The sequence below is a fragment of the Lathyrus oleraceus genome, chromosome 1 (genome assembly GCF_024323335.1).
Source record: "Lathyrus oleraceus cultivar Zhongwan6 chromosome 1, CAAS_Psat_ZW6_1.0, whole genome shotgun sequence".
Lineage (NCBI taxonomy): Eukaryota > Viridiplantae > Streptophyta > Magnoliopsida > Fabales > Fabaceae > Lathyrus > Lathyrus oleraceus.
In genome coordinates this window covers 401,371,184-401,394,047 of record NC_066579.1, presented here as the reverse complement: position 1 = coordinate 401,394,047, position 22,864 = coordinate 401,371,184, and the positions used below count along the sequence as shown (strand labels likewise).

The 22,864-nt window shown below is 33.0% G+C and overlaps 1 protein-coding gene across 2 annotated transcripts; it reads right to left on the bottom strand.

Moving 5' to 3' along the window:
* Window positions 1-16,459: 16,459 nt before the first annotated feature.
* On the bottom strand, window positions 16,460-17,244 carry LOC127075140 (putative germin-like protein 2-1). Of its 2 annotated transcripts, none has more exons than XM_051016594.1 (2): window positions 17,130-17,244; window positions 16,460-16,986 (listed from the first exon to the last, which is right to left on the bottom strand). In XM_051016594.1, the coding sequence occupies exons 1-2, from the start codon at window positions 17,242-17,244 to the stop codon at window positions 16,460-16,462; spliced, it is 642 nt and encodes a 213-aa protein (XP_050872551.1). The 2 variants fall into 2 exon arrangements, with proteins under 2 accessions (XP_050872551.1, XP_050872560.1); XM_051016603.1 differs by having other exon boundaries at window positions 16,460-16,977.
* Window positions 17,245-22,864: the final 5,620 nt, after the last annotated feature.

Here is a 22,864-nt window from a genome sequence, read left to right as displayed (position 1 = left end):
GTTAAGCTTGCATGATTTGTCCAGAAAATCAAACTGCCATGGATGGAGGTAACTTGCAACAGTTCCAAATTCGCATGAAAACTTGATGAATCTTGCTTCCAAAATGCTCTTCAATGCTTGTGGATAATGATTTGATCAAGGACAATGCAATGTCTTTGAGGAAAATTGGAGAAAAGTGAGAGAAAAAGTTTGAAGAGTTTTTGAGAATTAGATCTAGATCTGAGCCAAAATGAAATGTTAATCATGAAAACAGTTATGATTATGTTTATATATGGTGTGCTAATGATGTTGCTAATCACAATTAAGCCAATGCATTTGGAATTAGTGAAATTGAAGGTGTAAGTGCAAATGTGCAATTCACCTCTATGCATGAAATTAATGCAACAGTACACGGTTCATGTGTTAAGTTCACTTCAAATGCTCTTTTGGACCAAATGCAAGTGGTAACAAGTGAATACGATGCATGATTTTTGAATTTGACTTTTCCCTCCAAAATTCAAATGGAAAGTCAAATATTTTTGTGATCAAAATGCATGGCCTATGATGCATGAATTGGATAGTACATGTCAAAACAAGAATGTTGCAAAAAATCCCACTCCATTTGGCCTTATGGTTCAAAAGTTATGCACTTGTGAAGTTCAAATTTGCTTGACCAAGATTTGACCATATCTTCTCAACCATACATGATAAATTCATGGTTTTGGACTTTTAGGAAAGGTGAGAGCAAGATCTTCAACTTTCATGTTGGACAAAATTTCATTTGAAGCATTTTTGATGATGTAATCTTGAGGAGAAAACCTTTCCATTTTTGGCAATTTCAAATTACAGGTCACTTACTATTTTTGGAAACTTTTCACCTGACCTCAAATTCTCCATTGTTGATGTTTGAAATGTCAAATGAGACTTGTTTGGACATGAATGAAGCCTCTCTAACCATCTCCCACCTCCAAATCCATGATTGAATGCACAGTTGAATTTGGTTGACTGATAGATGACTTGATAATGCATAGATGAATTTGAGCCTCAATCTCCTGATGAAATGGCTCCAAAATGAAACCCTAGCTTGTACAAGCTCAATAAAACCATATAATGATCCCCATCTCATAAAAGACCCCATCTCCTTGACAAGCCCTGACTGGCATAATTCAGATGATTAGGGTTGACCAGAGGTCAAAACCCTAATCCCAAGAAAGATGATCAAGCACAATGAACCTCTTGGTGATGATAAGACCATGATGATGGTGATGTACCATTACAACCAAGATAATGACCAATTTCCTTGAGGAACCAAGAAACCCTAATTGAAGCACAAACCCTCAGATGGCTAGTGATCATTTCATGAGACCCTCAAGCTTGAATCTTTTAACCTCTTTATCTTCTGAGCAAGACTTAGGAGGATGACTTGCTTATTGTTCACATGATATGCAAAGATGCAATGACTAATGTCCTAAAAATTAAATGCAATATGCTAAGCTAGTCCCAAGAGAGGAGGGAAAATTTTGAGGTGTCACAAATGGATGTTCAGAAACAAGCTGAATTAGCAAGGAGAGGTGGTAAGAAACGAAGCTAGAATGGTATCTCAAGGCTACAGTCAGCAAGAAGGTACAAATTTCTCTTAAACCTTTGCACCAGTTGCAGGCTAGAGGCAATCAAACCTATTCTCTGTTATGTTATTAATCTTGATATTATTTTACACCAAATGGATGCCAAGAGTGCCTTCTTAAATGGAGTCATTTTTGAAGAAGTGTATGTCAAACAACCTCATGGGTTTGAGGATTCAGTCCACCCAGATTTTGTTCTTAAGAAATTACTTTATGAACTCAAATAAGCTCCAAAAGCCTGGTATGAGAGACTAAGCAATTTCTTGTTAGATAATAACTTTCAAAAAGGGTCAAATTGACACTACACTATTCAGAAAGACTCTGAATAAGGAAATATTGATTGTCCAAGCTTATCTTGATGACATAACTTTTGATTCTATGAATGCATCTCTTTGTAGAGAATTTTTTAAGTCTATGCAGGCTGAATTTGAAATGAGCATGATGGGGGAATTAAAGTTCTTCCTTGGAATTCAGATCGACCAAAGAAAAGATGGAGTCCACACTCATCCGTCTAAATATACTAAAGAACTTCTGAATAAGTTCAAGCTTGAAGACTACAGTTCTATGGACACTCTTATGCATTCAACATGAAATCTGAATAACGAGTAAGAAAGCTCCAAAGTCTGATCAGAAGTTGTATAGAGGTATGATTGGTTCCTTACTCTACTTAACAACTTCTAGACCTAATATTTTGTAATATCAGTTGGTAGATTATCAGATTCATGGGAGCAGTATACTTATTTTTTGTGATAATACGGATGCTCTCTATTTTGACATAGAATCCTATTCAATATTCCAGAACCAAGCAATTTGAAATCAAACTTTATTTTATCAGAGATTATGTTCAGAAGGGTGTAATAGATATATAGTTCACTGATATTGATCATCAATGAGTTGGTATATTTATCAAGCCTCTTACTATTGAAAGAATTGATTAAAAATATTTTGAACATACATTTTATTATATAATAGTGTTGGGTTCTGAATGAAAGATCAGAGTCTGATGATGGTCAAAATCTATTGTGATTAGAAGCTCTAAAACATCTTTTGATGAACAGTAGACTCTGAAGCATCTCAGCCTCTGAAATTTAGAATTGGATGCAATTGTCTCTGATAGCATTTAAGTGATATTTGTTCTTATTTAAATATCTTTTGTTCACTTATGTGTTACTTATCTGAATGTTTCTTGATCTGTTTTAGTGCTTTATCTGTTGGATTTTTTATCCTTCAGATTATGTTGTTTTTGCTCATACTCTGAGCTATATTAATTGGGAGTTATTATGCATTCTGGTAAAATTAAAAATATCTTTTCTTTCCCCAGTTTTATTTATTTTTTCTAAGCTTAAATGGTTGAGATGATTCTGAGACTTCTCTATCAGCATATCATTCAAAGGAATTAAGAGAAAACGAAAAGGAGTATATTTGCAAAAAGGAAATTTGGGTAAAATTTCATTGAGTTGAAATGATATTATAAGATTCTTTAATATATTATTTTGTCTAAATAATCACTCCAAACTAGAGCCATGCATAAGTTTCCTCAATCCACATCCCATTCATCATCTACCTTAGAATCAAAGTACATTATTGGTTCTGGAACCTTCTTCTTCTTCTTCTTGGGATTTTTACTCAACACTAAAGTCCTTCTTGGGTTGAGTTCCCTAATGGGGGTTCTTAATCTAGAGGGTTGGATTCCTTCATGTCATTGAAGATTGTGTCCTTGGAAGTTTTGGTCTCCATTACCGTAGTGGTCTCAGAAGAGACGTTGATTCTGGTATTTTTCAGTAGGTGTGCTCTTCTTGAAGGAGAGAGAGTTGGATGAAGATATGTGGTCTTAACCTATGATTTCTTTCTTTTATAGAGGATCTTGAGAGTCATATATGTTGCTTGCAGAAGTTTAGTCACCAATGATCTTTAATGCATAATACTCTAGGTTACTAGCTCTTAATTCCAATTATCACTTCTATTGTTTCCAATACTTGGAAGCTGAAAGGATGTTGTCTAACCGCCTCGAGAAGTGGGGAAATATTCTAACCAATCTAGCCATTTTTCTATCTCTTGTAAATCACATTTCAATTTTGGGGGATTGCAAACGTTGCTTTTATTTATTTTTACTCAAAACTTGATTTCCCATACATTTTTTTATTTCTTCAATATCTTTTGCTTCTTTTGTCTTATCTTTTTGTTGATGACAAAAGGGGAAGAAAAAGGATAAGTATTTAATTATTGTGCTTCAAGTATAAATTTAATTAACTTGGATATGACTTAGGGGGAGCTTACAAACCTCACTCCATTAACTATCAAACTCAAGGGGAACTTACAAACTTCAGACTCATTAAGTGAAACCGAATCTAATCAAATTTTGTCATAATTTTCTATCTAATATAAAATCTTTATAAAAACTATTTTGTTCAGTATCGATCTAATAATTACTTATGTGACTAATTTCATTAATACGAGAATCTACAACCTGTAGGAAATCAAAAATAATATAATTCACACTAATAAACGAGATCAAATTTTCATAAATTTTTTATTGTGAAAGTGATGCCCAGACAACAAAGTATGATCGGTTTATTGATTAACAAGAAAACCACAAAGTAAAAGAGAAGAGAGAAGATAAGAGAAAGAATAATCAAAGTGGTTAAAAACTAGATTCTTGATTCAATTCCCCATTAAGGAACGACGTTTACAATTGAATCTCAACCACACCGCTTTCTCACTCTCATTAGGATTATCAGGTATTGATGGAGAAGTAAGAACTAGTATGCTATTTATAAGAAAATTAAACCCTAGCTTCCAACTAACTACTAAACAATTGGCCGAACAGACTAGCCTAACTCAACATGCTAACTTAAACTAAAAGCTAACATATTTCTGCATGCAAGAATCAGCTTCGGCTACGACATACATATCTTCGACTATTTATCGAACCATGAATTTAACCTTGTCGAGGCTAGAGTTCAATCCAAATACCATAAATCTCCACCTTGGAACAAACTATACACTAACAATGGGACAAACTAGCTTTCATCATGCAACTTTATCAACTCCATGCAGTGGAAGAACTTGTTACTAAATAATATCTCACTGATCATATCAACATCATTGTCATCAGTTGACACCTTCAACACTTGGACTTCTCCACGTTCGATTATCTCTTTAACAAAATGCAGCCTCACATCGATGTGCTTGGTTCGCTCATGATAGGCTGAATTTTATGGTAGTTGTATGACACTTTGACTATCACATTTAACAATGATAACTTGACCTTGAAGTTTCAACTCCTTCTCAAAACCTTCAAGCCACAATGCTTCTTTCACAACTTTAGTGATGGAAATATACTCCGCTTCAGTGGTTGATAAGGCAACAACCTTCCGAAGTGTTGCTTTACAACTGATTTTTGTGCCAAACATAGTGAACACATATCTAGAAATAGATTTTCTGGAATCCATACAACAATACAACCTTAGAATCCACTTTAATGTTTGCCAGTGCGCCTTCCCAGGATTGTCTATATACCTGCTTACAATGCTCTCTTTGTACACTATGTTTGACCTCGTACAAACCATAACATACATCAAAGGACCTACAATACTAGCATATAGAATACTATTCATATATGCTTTTTCGACTTCAGTACTAGGACTTTGAGTCATACTTATCTTGAACTGAGGATTAGTCGGTGTTACCACATGCTTTGAATTCAACATACCAAAGAATACTAGAGGCAACATCTAGATCCTTCATGTCGAACTCCTTATCGAGTTCAACCTTCACCTTCATAAAATCTTCGACATTGTTGCTTTCTATGAGGATGTCATCCACATGAAGCAAAAAAATAACAAGTGAATTTATAGGTCAAAATATGAAGTAAATACAGTGGTTAAACTGGCTCCTAGTGAAACCTATGTGTGCCATGAACTTATGGAATCTTATATTCCATTATTGAGGAGATTATTTCAGACCATATAATGACCTATTCAGCTTCCATACATAGTCTTCCTTTCCTTTTTCTGCATACCTTTCAGGTTGCCTCATCAGGATTGTTTCATCTAGATCACCATACAGGAAGGTTGTCTTCATATCCATCTGTTCAAGTTCTAGGTCAAACTTCGCCACCATAGCAAGCATCATTTGAATGTATATATGCTTTACAACAGGTGAGAATACATAATTGAAGTTGACAACTTATTTCTAAGTGAACCCCATAGCAACCAATCTTGCCTTAAATTGTTTCGATGTCATTCCTTTAATTCCTTCCTTAACCTTGAAAATCTACTTATTGCTGACTAACCTGGATCCTGCAGGTTTCTTGATTAACTCACAAGTGTGATTATCATGAAGAGAATTCATCCCATCATCCATGGCCTTCATCCATTCAGCCTTATTTTGACTCCTCACAACTTCCTTGTAGTCTCTAAGTTCTTCATCAAGAACCTCACTTGCTATGAGATCTGCATAACCATGTCTTTGAGGTATCTTGATGAATCTTCTCGACTTGTCTCTTGTCAGTATGTAGTCATTATCAGTCTCCTCATCTTCATCAATAACTTATGCTTCTTCTTCGACTTCATCTGAGTTATACAATTCAACATCGCTATGCTCCACCTCAACATGAAGCTCTTCTTGTTCCAGCTCTTCTCCAAAGATCATGGTACTTCGACCAACATCATCAGTTCTCTTAAAATCCATATCAACTTCATTGAAAACTACACCCAGACTGGTGATATATCTCTTGTGACCTGGCTCTAGGCACCACAACCTATAAGCTTTGACTCCTTCAGGGTATTCAAGGAACATACATCTCAGAGATCTAGGTCCGTCCTTGTTTTGACTAATGTGAGCATATGTTACATAGCCAAATACTCTAGGTCTATCGAGATTAGGTGGATGTCCCAATCAGACTTCTTCAGGTGTCTTCATCCCCAAGGCAGTCGAAGGACACCTATTTATCAAGTATGTTGCAGTCGCAGCAACCTCGGCCCAAAACACCTTCTTCAATCCAACACTAACCAACATGCACCTCACTCTTTCTAGAATGGTTCGATTAAACCTTTCCGCCAAAACATTTTATTGGGGAGTACCTGCAATAGTTATATGCCTTCCAATACCAAACGCGTCACGATAGTTGTCGAAGCCTCATTGCAAAATTCAAGACCATTGTCGGCCCTTAACCTCTTAACCTTCCTGTCAGTTTGGTTTTCGACCAGGGTCTTCCAACTTTTAATTTTTTTAAATATTTCATCCTTAGCTTTCTGAATGAATATCCATAATTTTCTAGAATAATCACCAACCGTGGATAGGAAATACTTTACACCTGAGTGTGAAAGATTCCTCGCAGGCCCCCAAAGATCAAAATGAATGTAATCAAGGGATCCATGTATTATTTTTTTACCTTTGTTAAACTTCACCCTACAGGATTTATCAAATACACAAGGTTCATAAAACTCAAGTTTTTCGACCTTGTCACTACATAGCAAATTTTGTTTTGAAATTTCGATTAGGCCTTTTTCACTGACATGGACAAGTCTCTTATGCCAGAGTACAATCTTTGATAAGAGTTTTTTTGGATGCAACATCTTCTGAACCACTTACAACCTTAGCCTCAAGGGTATACAAGCCTTGTTTCTTCACGCCTCTCAAGACTTCCTTCAATCCCTTCATTACCCTTAGGATACTTTGCTCTCCTTTGAAAACATATCCTTTCTTGTCGAATTCACCAAGAGAAATCAAATTTATCTTAAGTTCAGGTACATATCTGACATCAGTCAATAACCTTATTAACTCATCATGGATCTTAAATCTCACAGATATAATACCTGCAATTTTGCAAGCTTTGTTGTTTCCCAGCAGCACTGATCCACCATCTTGATCACATAATTCCTCAAACACACCTTTGTTTGGAGTCATGTGCCAAGTAGAATATGAATCCATAATTCATTCCTTGCTAAAGTCGTTGTTTGAAACCACCATGACATTGATGATTCATAATGATCTTGCACAATGGCTGCATTACCATTATCCTTTCCCCCATGATTATTTAGACGTTCAGGACACTCCTTTCTTGTATGACCTCCTTCTTACAATCATAACACCTAATTACATGAGTATTACCATCATCATAATTATGTAGAACCTTACCCTTTTTCCTCTCATACTTGTCATCTTTCTTTGAGGACTTTTCTTTGACGGGCAAACCTTCACCGACATATGGTGGCTTTTGCTCTTTCCGTTCGTACAAATTCTTAGAGTGCAAGGTTGATTGAACTTATTCAAAGGTAAATGAATATCTTTCATCCAAGAGAGTTTCTTTGAAATGAGCATGAGATCTTGGTAAAACACACAACAACAACAACAACAACGCTTGATCTTCACTATCAATCTTGAGCTCAATATTTTCAAGATCAAAAATCAACTTGTTGAACATATCCAGCTGCTCAACCAACACTTTGTCTTCAATCATCTTGAATGAATACAAAACTTGCTTCAGGTAGAGATAATTGACCAAGGATTTGGTCATATACAAACCCTTAAGTTTGCTCCATACACCCGCTTCCGTCTTCTCCTTTGAGACCTTCCGGAGAACCTTATCACCAAGGCTCAATATAATGATATTGTTGGTTTTCTCGATCATCGTCGTCTTCTCCTTTTCCGTTAGGGAAACATTCATATTCTCGGATCCTTCCAATGCTTTTAACATACCCTACTCAATCAGGAAGGCTTGCATCTTCAAGTGCTACAAACCGAAATCATTCATACAACATAATTTCTCAATCGCATACTTTGTTGACGACATCTTCTCCTCCACGCTCACCGTATCATTTTTTTTGTGAAAGTGATGCCCAGAAAACATATGATTGGTTTCTTGACTAACAAGAAAACCACAAAGTAAAAGAAAAGAGAGAAGAGAAGAGAAAGAGCAATCAAAATGGTTAAAAACTAAATTTTTGATTCAATTCCACATTAAGAACAATGTTTACAATTGAATCTCAACCACACCGTTTTCTCCCTCTGATTAGGATTATGAGGAATTTATGGAGAAGTGAGAACTAGTATGTTATTTATAAGAAAACTAAACTCCAACTTTCAACTAACATACTAAACAATTGACTCACCAGACTGACATAATTCAACATGTTAACTTAAACAACAAGCTAACATATTTCTACATACAAAATCGGACTTCGACTACGACATGCACATCTTCGACTACTTGTCGAACCATGAAACTAACCTTGTTGAGGCTAGAGTTTTATCAAAATACCACACATTCAATAATAATAATAATAATAATAATAATAATAATAATAATAATAACAATAATAATAATAACAATAATAATAACAATAATAATAATAATAATAACAATAATAATAACAATAATAATAACAATAGTAATAATAATAATAATAGTAATAATAATAATAATAATAATAATAATAATAATAATAATAATAATAATAATAATGAGATTAATTACTATACACTTCTTTTAACTGTCAGTGTATTTCAATTAATCTCATAATAATAATAATAATAATAATAAGAGATTATTGTTATACACTGTCACTGTAAAAAAATTTACACTGTCAATACATCACAATCATCCGTTTGGGTTACTTTACATGTGATTATAGAAAAAGTCAAACTTCTCTAAAAAATCAATGACTGTGATTAACTGACAGTGTAAAATATCTTTACACTGTCAGTATATTTCAATTAAACTCTAATAATAATAATAATAATAATAATAATAATAATAATAATAATAATAATAAAGAAGGAAATTCATAGATAGAGGTTGGTTATCTTACTTTTCTAGTCTTGAATTTTTTTCAAAAGAATGACTAGTACCGACTATTTTAACTCTATTTGAACTCTGATTCTTTTATTCATCATTTGACTTTTAAAGAAAAACTCATTCCTCAATTCAGCTACAATATAACACTTTTAATTTTTGCTCCTTTAAATAAATAAATAAAAAGCTAAATTAATACATAAATTACATATTATGCAAAAAGGAAAAAATATAGACAAATGTTATAATCATGCATATGAAATTACCTCCTCTTCTTGAATTCCCTTTTGAAAACGAGTAAAAAAAATTAAGTTACTCCATATCATATTCTTTAAATTGAATATAATTTAATTGTTAAAAGATATGATTTAGGGTAAGTTAATACATTTTCTCTTAAAATAAGTTGATCCCCAATATTATATATATATATATATATATATATATATATATATATATATATATATATATATATATATATATATATATATATATATATATATATATATATATATATATATATATATATATATATATATATATATATATATATATATATATATATATATATATATATATATATATATATATATATATATATATATATATATATATATATATATATATATATATATATATATTATATATATATATATATATATATATATAAAATAAATATTAATAATTTTTAATAAAGATATAAAGATTTATAGCCTTTTTACATATACATTATTATTTTTTGCTAATTTTATAAATATAATATAGGATGTTTCAATATTATCCTTTTAAAAATACTCAAAATCTCTTATTTCAAGATATATCAGATTAATCATTAGTAGTTTGGTAGTTTAAAAGAATTCAGATATGTACTAAACACTCTTTGAAGTGTTAAGGAACTAAACTAATCTTTAGTTTGAATATGTACATATAATAAAAAGTTGTTTTAAGCATCATCATATCTTGGTATATTGTAGTTTCTCCTATTATAAATGCTCGGAAGTAGAACAATACATCATATGTTACTGGAGAAGCCTTTAGCATAGTAAGAAGAACTCAAAGACCATTTATGGATTACTAGACTCATTATCCATTGAGTTTTTTTCCACCTATACCAACTAACACCACAACATACTTACCGATACATTAAATACATATGTCAACCCCGATGGATTTAGCAATTCCAAGACTATTTAGTGGTTATGTTGGTAAATATTCATAGGGTAATAATCCATTTTACCAACCAAAAAAAACCTCCAATAGAAACTCATGAGAGGAACATTGTTGAAACAAGAACTTTTGGGGAACAATGGGGAAGAAAACTATTTGATCCCACCTCAAAGTTGACACAATTAAGAGGTACTCTAGAATACGACTGAAGCCCAACAATATGTTGATGTGTAGGAAATGTGTCTATGTTCAATGTTTTCAAAGGCAAGTTGAAGATGGAGCATTTACAAAGATTCAATTCACAATGCGGTTGAGAGAAATAGAAATGATTCCATAAACTACTATTGTTACTTTTATCATTGACATAAACAATAGTTACGAGGTATTTCTCCCTTTCTCGCCAAATGTATATACAATTTGGTAGACATGGAAATGTGTTTCCATGACAAGTTGTACTAACCTCAACACGAAGTTACATAAATTGTCTTAATGAATTTGAAACAACAAGAAGACAAATCGGTTATTGCTTTCATACAAATGTTCCATAAAAAGACAAGGAAATGTTTTATCCAATTTCATCATGTTGGGGTACTCCCCAATGTCCACAAGTTGAATATATCATCAGATAAGTGAGAAGTTTGTAGGAAAAGCATGTAACAATAGTATTAAAAAGGTATCTTAGAGAATAATAATTCATCATAAAAATAAATAAAAAGAAATGTTCTACCCAAGGAGGAATTCACACCTAGACTTCATCCTAGACGTGGAGGTGAAAGAAGAAAAGCATTGAAAAGTCACAAATCTCTCGCAGGTGTATAATGGGTTACTTGAGAAAAAACATAAATGTAATAGAAAGCCTATTATCATTCAATTACTTTTTTTGTGATTAATGTTTTTCATATCTTGGTCATTTATGAAATGAATGTAAATGGTCCGGACTTTCCATTCATTTTTTAATGTTGAAGTGACATTATACTCACCACACATTTTCATCATTGTCACTCATGACAATAACATCATTCAGTCACATTTACAAGATAAATGATTCTAATATTTTACTCTCTAATGATTCAATTATTTGATCATTTTATATAAATTAAAAAAAAATGAAACAGATATTTTTAATAAAATACTCCTTACTAAATATTAAAAATAATCAAAATAATATTAATTAGAGGATAAAATTAAAAAAATATATTAAAAATTGAAATGAATCATTTATTTTGTGATACTCTTTTATTCTAAATATATCACTCGTTATGAGACGGAAAAGAGTAACTTACATCATAAAAAATAATAAGGATATTTTGAGCTATTATAGAGAAACAAATATTTTTCACTATATTTTTTATATACGTGTTAGCTTTGGAGAATTTTTATAACTTAAGATGACACATTATATTCACTAAATTTATAAAGGCGGCCTTTAACGATGTTACACATGCGTAAATGAAAGGAGAGTTCTAAGTTCAGTAGAAAGAAAGGAAGTGGAGAGTCTTTATATTTCTATTTGACTATGTTTGGGTAATGTAGTTAGAGTTCTAAAGTAACTTTAATAGATAGAAGAGAAGTTGAAATGTCCATAGTACTACTGCGAAGATATGTTTTTTCCTCAATTGAAATGTGGATTTCACATTCATACGGGGGAGTGAGGTAAGGTAAGGTGTAAAATAAAGTGCTCTACTTTTCTCATCAGTCAATTTGGTCGAGGTGAAAAAATGACAACACAATACTTTTTCCCTCGGTTGGATATGTTAATTGAGGGGAAAACCCTAATTTTACTTGTTGGACATGTGACTTCACACACAAGAGGAGGTGAATTGTGTGTTTCATAAAAAATTGAATTTGAAAAACTTTTCGGATCAACATCAGAGTTCGAATTTTTTTTAGAAATGTTTTAAAGTTATGTAGTGGAAAAATAAATTCAGAAAGTAAAGTGTGGAAAATAAAAGATAAGAGAAAAGAGAAGACATCGGAGTTATAGAGGTTCAGTCAAAATAAAATAAAAAACTAATCTTCTCCCAATGATTGTTTTTGAGAGTATCCAATAAACTTAAGAGTTTTTAGTATGTTGATCTCTCGAACCCCCTTATACAACGAAAATAAAGTTTATGACTAACTTTCAACCAAATAGCAAACACGGGAGAGAAGGGGTGAGTCTTCCTTACAAACGATGGATCGAAGCAGTAAGTCTCATTTTACAAAGAAACTTGGTGCAGTTAATATTGAAGCTTCAAACGAAGATTTTACATCTGGATGATCTTGAACCTTGAGAGCTTTTGACATCGAGCTGAACTCGCGAACCAAAACTTGGTTTTATACCGGGCTAACTAAGAACCTGTGAGATTTTACCACCGGGAAGATCTCAAACTGAAACAAGGTTTTATCACAGGTTGAACTTTAAGCGAAACTTGATTTTACTATGGGCTAACCAAGAACCTTAGAGATTTTAACAACAGGCTGATCTCAAACCTAAATAGAGACTTGATTACACAATCTCCAATCCAAAGCTTTTTCAAATTTAGCTTCGAACTCAAACAAACAATCCCTAAAGGATGTAATTTTCAACCAAGGTAAAAACATAATTTCCTTGTACAAATTTACCCTTCAAGAATTACAACCTCCTCACTTACAAAACAAATTTCTCGAAAGCACTATAGCTAAAACTTTAGTGAGAGAAAGTAACAAAAGTATATTTAGAGAGAGTGTGGAGAATGAGGAATGAGAGCCCATGTTTGTTGATGTAAAAATATGTGGTAAGGGACATCTATTTATAGGATAGAAGTTGGTACAAAAAAAAGTTTTATGACCTTAATTGATGAGCCAAACATTTGGCATTATGCACCAATCGATTGGTAGGTTTGAATTAATTTATTAATATCATCAAAAAGGTAAGAAAAGATATTTAGTTGTTACCAGTCATTAAAGAGTGTCGTAATCAATCAGGGCACATTTTAAACTCCTCAAATTGATTGTCATAAGGTGTCAATCGATTAGCAAGAGCAAAAAGTTTCCCATATCTTTTCTAACTGTCCCCTGAATTGTCTAGCACGACTTCAAGGAATATTTAGAAATGTTTTCTTGAGATAAATAAGGTTGAAAACTTGTTTATGGGAGTGTCTAATTATCCATTCACTTTACGAGAATGCCCTTATGCATTAGTGCATGAATGGCTTTTTCAGTATCATTGTCTAAATCTTCCTTTAAAACAAGAGAAATTGTTTGCAAGATATTTTGATGTTGTCTTTGAGCCAAGATAAGGTCTTAATCTTGATCTTCCTCAACAAGAAGATCAAGATTAAACCTTGATTCCTGCAACAAGCACATTTTCCCCACGAGTCAGTCTTAAAGATTAAATAATCCTTTCATAATCACAAAGAAAATGACTTAAAGCAGAAAAAATAGGTTTCTTGATTTCTTCATCAAGCACACAACACAACATTGACATGACTTTCTTAAGTTCATCCTTCTTTATCTTCTGTAGTTTTCATTCTTTGACTAATGAAGGAAACTTCATTGAAGGCTGAAGCATTGACTGCATAGTTTTTCTCACCGGATCTTTTATGTTTCATTGTTATGTGAAAAAACATAGTTGGACTCTAATACCAACTGAAGGTGAGAAAAATACACAAGAAGGGAGAGAGGTTGAATTGATAATGGGAATGTTTACTTCTTTTTCTTAAACCTGTTTAAGAACCTAAGATGTCAAACTTAGATTATGATTCAAGTAAGAATCTAAATTAGATCAGAGTCTGACTTCAGAGTTTGTTGCACAGCGAATGTAAAAGCAGAAGTAAATAACGAGATACACAATATATAATGGTTCCTCTTAATCTGAGAGTAGTCCAATCCTCTTGCAACACAAGATATTTTCATATTACATTTTTCTCAATCAAACTAGAAAGAGACTTTTGCTCAAGCCCTCAAGCAAGAGACTTCCTTGCCTAAACAACCTATTCAGGAATTCCTGCTCAGTCCCACAGAAAGAGATTTCTTGCTCAATCATACCAGATCGAGACTTTTTGCTCTGTCCTCAAGCATGAGACATAAATGCTCAATCATACTGATTGAGACTTCCTGCTCAACCCTCAAGCATGAGACTTCATTTTTCATCATCAGAAAGAAACTTCATTGCTTAAGCCACTTGCTCAAGACTTTCTGCTTAAATCCTTGGTTCAAGACTTCTTTGCTCAAGCACTCAACAAGAGACTTTGATTGCTCAAATACTAAGTTTGATACTTTTACATACACTAAACAATGATTTAGGATAGCATAAATACATATTCAGTTGATACTCTTATTAGTCGTGCACGGTTACAACACATATTCTGATGTCTTTAAGATTTCTAAGATAAACAAAGATATCAAATCTTAAGACCATATTTGTACAAGCTACTAGGTATACAAAAGTGTTCTTGCTCGTATCAGATCCTTTTTGTGTTGTGTGGTTTTGTTGACAGCTTATTCAAAGACTTCCACAATATTTAAATCTTTAGCATTTTCTGAGTTTTCATCAACAATCAACGAACCCATATTGATCAACTTGATCAACATCTTTACACCACATTATTTTTCATATCCTTGATTTTCTTTTTATAGGACCAATAAAATAGTTGTTGGAGAGTTTGAACATAACGAGCAAACTTAGTGAAGAAGTGTGCCAATAGAGACGTTGGAGACTAGTATCTGGTCGGAAGCTTTGTCCACTGAATAATAGCATTGCTCTCAGAATCTTTCGAAGTACTAGGTATCTTCTAAAAACGAAACCCTAGTAGACTTTATCCAGAAATCTGGGGTTTTGATAAGACAAGACTTCTTTAGTACAGTGTATGGATCATATGTCCTTCATCCTTTCAGAATCTGAGTTGTCATCAGAAGCTGAGTCTTGAGACTAGAGTATGATGTCTTCAAATGCTGATGAACCACTTCAGATTCTGATCAATCAAAATTAGGAAAACATTGCTTCTTCACATATGCTAACACTCAGGATTAGTTCTATGCTTGTGATCCTGCACACTTAAACAAAATGTTAGCAAACCCTATTATTCTTTAAATACTTTTTTATAATCAAAACAGTTTAAAAATATGAACAAATCTTGTTCCAACGTGATTATTTACGTAACTAAATAGTGTAAAATCATAAAATACTTATTTGTATTGTATACTGTGTCATATAAAATAACATCTAAAAAAAGAATAGTTTCGTAAACCCAAAACATATATTTCAGCTTCTCTTTACTATCAGCCTTATAATCATAGAAAAATGAATAATTTATCTCACATTTTCTTCTCTTTGTTCCTTTCTTAATCATAGTCTTTGATCAATTCTTTCAAATTTTTTGAATTATTTTCATAACTCATTTAGGAGCTTATATAAACTCTTGAAGACTTTATTATCACTATTTAACACTTCATGATAGTGTAAAGAATTTTTTTAGATGTGACTAATCCATGTGAATGACCTTCATAAATTTTGAGATTTCCGGTTTTTCCTAAATAGTTCTGTTCAAAACAATTCTTGTGTTACACCTCTCATGTGTTGATTTTTGTTATCTACTTTTAGACAAACTATTTTCACTAATCAACCACGAATACAGACTATTTTTACTAATCAACAATATTCATTTAGTCATTTGCAGTTTGTGTAAAGAATCTTTAAATTTTCTGCCACACAATCCTTAAACATGAGTTACAAAATTCTTTAACCACATACAACCATTAAGCCAAACCACTCACTAATCTCAATATTAATCTAAAGTATGATAATACAGACAAGAAAATAAGGAACGAGCAACAAAATATTAAGCAAACAAAGAAAAATATATATAGCATCCACACCACAAATCATGAATTGTAAAACCAAGTATGAAATATAATTGAATTTTCTCTTATGATTCTAAAACTTCGTCTGCAAATAATTGACGGTACTCTTGTCCAAAAGAAAAGCCTTCGAGAGCACTCCACTAGATATCTCAGGTGTAGCCCCAAACACTGCATTGCCAATAGTGATAGCTCCTGGATTTTGACTACTAAGAGCTGCAATGGCAACAGCATTACCATATCCAATATTTCTTTGATAGTGAATGAGTCCTATGGGGAACACAAACACATCTCCCTTTTGTAGAACTTTTGTAAAGTGACGATTTTCCGGGTTGGAAGTGATGAATCCAACTTCTAATGTACCTTCAAGAACGGTCAATATTTCGGTAGCACGAGGATGTGAATGAGGAGGGTTAACTCCCCATGGTGCAATATCGATACGAGCCAAGGAGATTCCAAGTGTGTTCAATCCTGGTAGCTGAGATGCAAAGACTGGAGTTACTTTAGACCCAGCAGGATTAGTAGTATTTCCTGCTGTGTGAAGTCCACTGAAGAAGAAGTCATTTGCATCAACATGTTTAGGATCTTTGCATACTGAGTTCCCTAACATTGCCACAATTGATCAAACAACAACTTTAGAGTTTCAATTTAATAACCATATGGTATATGATGAAAATGTTCATTACTTATGTGAAGTTCCGAGAATAAATAAAATTTTAAATGTAAGAACAAAATCTGAGTTATACCTTGGCCTATTGGGTTTGTGACACAAAAATCTTGGAGAGTACTTGGATCAGCTGCAAACACAACTGAAAGTGAAAAAGCTAAAGATAACAGCAAGATTATCGAGAGATTAGTCATTTGATAAGAACTTTAAACTTGTAAACTCTAGTAGATTTCTGATACGGGAATTTGTAATAGCAGTTGTGGTATTGGTGGATGAATATATTAGCATTGTATTAAGGACTATTTATATTGAATTTGTACATGTAATTTGAAATGGTCATCTTTTGAAGTGGTAATAGAATTAGTAACTTAATGTGATGTGCTGCCATTCGGCTAAAGAATATTAATTGATTAACTTAACTGATCAACATGCAACACTTCCATTTGTCAATAACATTCGAAAAAATGAATGCGAGGAAACATAAAAGAATAGTAAAAGTTTTGACTCTAATGATTGAGAATGGTATCTATTTTGTATTGGAGCTAAAGTTCGTATCCTATGGGGACATTAGCAAAATTGCTCAATATTCATGACAAACTACATATTGTCGTCCTCACACTGATGAAGCTCAATTTGAATATAGTATAGCTCATTTATTCTTATCAATCATCACATTGAAGTTATATACATATTAGGTTTAGATGTCATTGTTTAATAACTTTATTTATGTTTACATTTCGAATTTAATTTTTTTATTATTTTGAATTTGGTATTACAGATTTTCACATGGTTTTAATTTCTCTCGCTTTCTCTCATATTCATGTGTTTTTTAGATTATGTTTATGTTATGTGTAGGTTATATAATCTAGGTTATGATTAGATTGTGTCTATTTAAGACTTGTATGCATTCAAGATGTATTATAGTAATTTATTTTTTTTGCATTATAACACTTAATTAAACTTGGCTAATGCTAACATGTGCCCCAAGGGCACAAGTTAATGATTTATTTGTAGAAATATTCTCTTGAAATGCGTGTATTTAATTTTTTGAAACTTAAAACATTGTTTTATTCCACACGAATTTTCTAATTGTAGTATCCTTAACTTGTGCCTTAAGGGCACAAGTTAGCAAAACCCATTAAACTTTAGCATAGATAACCGTTGATAATTTTTTATGACTTCAAGTAATTCGAAGTTTTTGGCATTGAATAAGCGGTGAGGAAAATTTATACTTGTATTTAGTTAATTAATTCTATTATGGGCCGATTAAAAAGACCATGAGGGAGCTACCCTACCGTATGCTATCTTGGCATCCAATCTAATAAAGGAGCAGTTTGTTTTAACTTTAAAAAAATAGATTTTTTCTTTGTATTTTTGAAAATGGATTCTACAAAAATGTTTTTCAAAATATTATAAATTTTTCTAAATTTATTTTTTATAAATTAAAAGATTGAATTGTTCATTCTATAACATAAATATACATTGTTGAAGATCAAAACATAGTCAAAATCATAATTTTTTCAAAAAGTTGTATCTTAAAAATGATTTTTATGAAAAGCTATCTGAAATAGCTTCAAAATTAAGTGATTTTTTAAAAATTTGATATCCAAAAAAAGTTTCGATAAAATGATGAAATACCTAAAATAACATTTTAAGAAAAACTATTCAAACCAAATTTTCATTTGAAGCTTTTATGAAAAGTTTCTTTGTAAATTTTTTTTACACTAAAATATATAACACTATAAAAATCATTTTAAAAAAAAGCTAAAACAAACGGGCCCAAAGTCTTATCCCATCGTATTATTCCATTAAGAATATTTCCAGTAAATGAAGATAATTATTTCTACAATTCCAAGAGATCTTAACCGTAAAACACATTGAATGATCATCTTCAAAGAATGATGACTAAATAACTAGTTTCTTAATTTTATATTATATTATATATATATATATATATATATATATATATATATATATATATATATATATATATATATATATATATATATATATATATATATATATATATATATATATTATGATCAAATGATATTAAGGTGTCAAACTTAATAACATGACACATTCGATAACTCTTTATCACATATCCATATAACAAAATTCACCGTTGGATTTAAAGGTACTATCATATAAACCATCTCTATAAGATTTAACATCAATAAAAAATAATTTGATATGTTAAAGAGAATGATCAAAATTAACGATCTTGTTAAAATTTTGTAAGACGTTAATTTTTATTTACCTCGTTGACATATCAAATGATTTTTATTGATGTTAAATTTTATAGAGATGATCTATATGATAATAATTTTCAATCTATCGGTGAATTTTGTTATATGAATGTTTGTTGAAGACTTATCGGAGGTGTCATGTTACTAAGTTTGACACCTTAATGTCATTTCCATAATTTCACATTCGTTATTCGACTTTCGTAGTTTGTAACTCTTTCAAATCATTGGAGCAAGTAATCATAATCAAATGCGAAGATCTATCGTATTCCTATTTGACTTAGCACAACTTCCGTATTATTTCTTCAAGATTTTTTTATCACCGATTTTCATCTTCAACAAATATGGTCGGATCCAACACTACCATATCCACCATTATACAAAAAGTTTTTGATGCTGCCTTAGCAGCAAGCAATCAACCGCATTTTCCTCCGCCGTAAAATGTCGTAGGTCCTAGAGCGGTAGTTTATTCATATCACTACGCCAAAAACTGGAATAGACAGCGCACCTTAGAGGGCGCTTTATTACAAAAGCGCCCTCTAAAGTGAAGCGAAAAATAAGGAGCAATAGACAGCGCACTTTAGAGGGCGTTTTTGTAACAAAGCGCCATCTAAGGTGAAGCGAAAAAATAAGGAGGAGATAGAGGGACAACAATACATGGCGCTTTTTAGAAAGCGCCCTCTAAGGTTACCCTTAGAGGGCGCTTTTAATAAAGCGCTGTTATAAGTCCATGTGCATTTCCAGCTTATAAAGCGCTTCTGGAAAGCCTTAGAGAGCGCTTTCATAAGCGCCCTCTTAGGCCCCCTTTAGAGGGCGCTTTGTTTCCACAAGCGCCCTCTAAGGTGAAACGAAAAAATAAGGAGGAGATAGAGGGACAACAATACATGGCGCTTTTTAGAAAGCGCCCTCTAAGGTTACCCTTAGAGGGCGCTTTTAATAAAGCGCTGTTATAAGTCCACGTGCATTTCCAGCTTATAAAGCGCTTCTGGAAAGCCTTAGAGAGCGCTTTCATAAGCGCCCTCTTAGGCCCCCTTTAGAGGGCGCTTTTTTTCCACAAGCGCCCTCTAATGTCCCCTTTAGTAAACATTAAAATTATAACATACTGCGCGTTTTGTTATTTCACTATCTGTTATTAGCGTTCTTTTTCACGTTAGGGTTCTGAGGCGTTTTCCTTCCACCTCTGTTAGATCTACATGCGCGTTTCCTCCTTCTACCAATCAAAGGTACACGCTTTTCCCAATTTCTGTTTTATGTTATTGCTTTGTTTTAGCTTTGCCCAATTTCTGTTTTACCTTATTACTGCGCGTTTCCTCCTTCTACGTTTGTTTCGACCATGATAGCGGATGCAATAGGAAATTGACGGTTGGTTTTTAGTGACCATGATAGCGGATGCAATGGGTTATACGACCTATGAACATATGATTTTGTGTCAACACCAGTATCATTAGAAACCTAGGTCCGAATGTGTTTGAACTCTTCTGAAATTGTTTTTTGTTTATTCTAATTAGTAATGGATAATACATGGATGTCTTCCAATCGATTGTCGAGAGAGTACGAGAATGGGGTATCAGAATTCGTTAAGTTTGCCGTTGCGCACGCCGAAGACCCCAGTAGAATGATATGTCCTTGCTTGGGTTGTTGTTATGGGAAACGGGTTGACGCAGTTCAGTTGACATCGCATCTAATGAGGCATGGAATTGATCGAAGTTATACATGTTGGAATTTGCATGGTGAGAAAAGTAACGATAATGTTGAACCGGGGGATAGTACGACCTATGCCTCAAACTATAGTGGCGCAGATACATACGATTGTGATCGAGTTGAAGAGATTGCAGAAGCACTTGAAGGAGATCTTAAGGATTGTCCCGAAATGTTTGAGAGGTTGGTAAGTGATGCAGAAAAACCTTTGTATGATGGTTGCACTAAATTCACAAGATTGTCTGCGGTATTAAAGTTGTACAACTTAAAGGCGGGCAATGGGTGGTCGGATAAAAGTTTCACAGAGTTATTAGCCCTTTTGAAAGATATGCTTCCTGAGGATAATGTTCTTCCCAATCGAACATATGAGACCAAAAAGATGTTGTGCTCTATTGGCATGAGCTATGATAAGATACATGCATGTCCAAACGATTGCGTTTTGTTTCGAAATGAGTATGCATCGTTAAATGAGTGTCCTAAATGCGGTGTCTCGCGATATAAGAACAAGTTGTCTCCAGCAAAAGTCTTGTGGTATTTTCCTGTTATTCCGAGATTTAGACGCATGTTTCGTAGTGAAACCGATTCAAGACACTTGACCTGGCATGCAGATGAAAGAATTATAGATGTTAAGTATCGACATCCGGCAGATTCACCACAGTGGTTGAAAATTGATAATGATTATCCTGAATTTGGAGAAGAATCAAGAAACCTTCGCTTGGCATTATCTACTGATGGAATGAACCCACACGGTATCCAGAGTATCTCACACAGGACATGGCCTGTGATTATTATGATTTATAACCTACCTCCATGGCTATGTATGAAGCGTAAGTACATGATGTTGTCTATGTTGATTTCTGGACCTAAACAACCAGGGAATGACATAGACGTGTACTTGAAGCCCTTAATCGAAGATTTAAAGATTTTGTGGGAGACCGGTGTGGAGGTTTATGATGGATATAGGAAAGAAAGTTTCAACTTGAGGGCGATGTTGTTTGGCACAATTAATGATTTTCCAGCATACGGAAATCTATCAGGGTATAGCATAAAAGGTCAATGTGCGTGTCCTATTTGTGAAGATAAAACAGATTGGAAGCGCTTGGAGTTTGGTCAGAAGAATGTCTTTCTCGGTCATCGGAGATTCTTAAATTCAAATCATCACTACCGTGGATGGAGAAAGGCGTTCAATGGAGAGACAGAACAAGGCAGAGCTCCACCTATATTGACGGGTGATCAAATTTTTGAAAAGGTGAAAGATTTGGATACTCAGTTTGGCAAGCCTTTTGCCCACACACTTGTCAAAAGTGGGTGGAAGAAGAGGTCAGTTTTTTTTGAATTGCCGTATTGGAAGTACTTGTATGTGAGACATTTTCTTGATGTTATGCATATTGAAAAAAATGTATTTGAAAGTGTTATTGGCACGTTACTCAATATACAAGGAAAGTCTAAGGATGACCTTAAGGCAAGAAAGGACTTGATAGCGAATAAGAACTGAATTAGGACCCTTGAAGAAAGGAAAACGAACATATCTACCTCCTGCTGCTTATACTCTATCTAGAAAGGAGAAAAAAACATTGTGTAAGTTTCTAAGTGAAGTTAAAGTTCCAGAAGGGTACTCTTCAGATATTAGAAGACTTGTGTCTATGAAAGACCTCAAGTTAAAGAGTTTAAAGACCCATGATTGCCATGTTATAATGGAACATTTTCTCCCAATAGGTATACGTTCTATTCTTCCAGAAAAAGTAAGAAGCTCTATAACTAAGTTGTGTTCTTTCTTCAAGTCAATTTGCAGTAAGGTGATCAATCCTGCGATCTTACCAATGTTGCAAAAAGAAATCGTTATTACTTTGTGTGAGTTTGAAATGTTTTT

Bases quoted from the DNA above. Each gene is read 5' to 3' on its own strand.
- LOC127075140 (XM_051016594.1), bottom strand. From the start codon at position 17,244: ATGACTAATCTCTCGATAATCTTGCTGTTATCTTTAGCTTTTTCACTT. The intron at 16,987-17,129 runs GTATAACTCAGA...TGGCAATGTTAG, and splicing joins CACAAACCCAATAGGCCAAG to GGAACTCAGTATGCAAAGAT.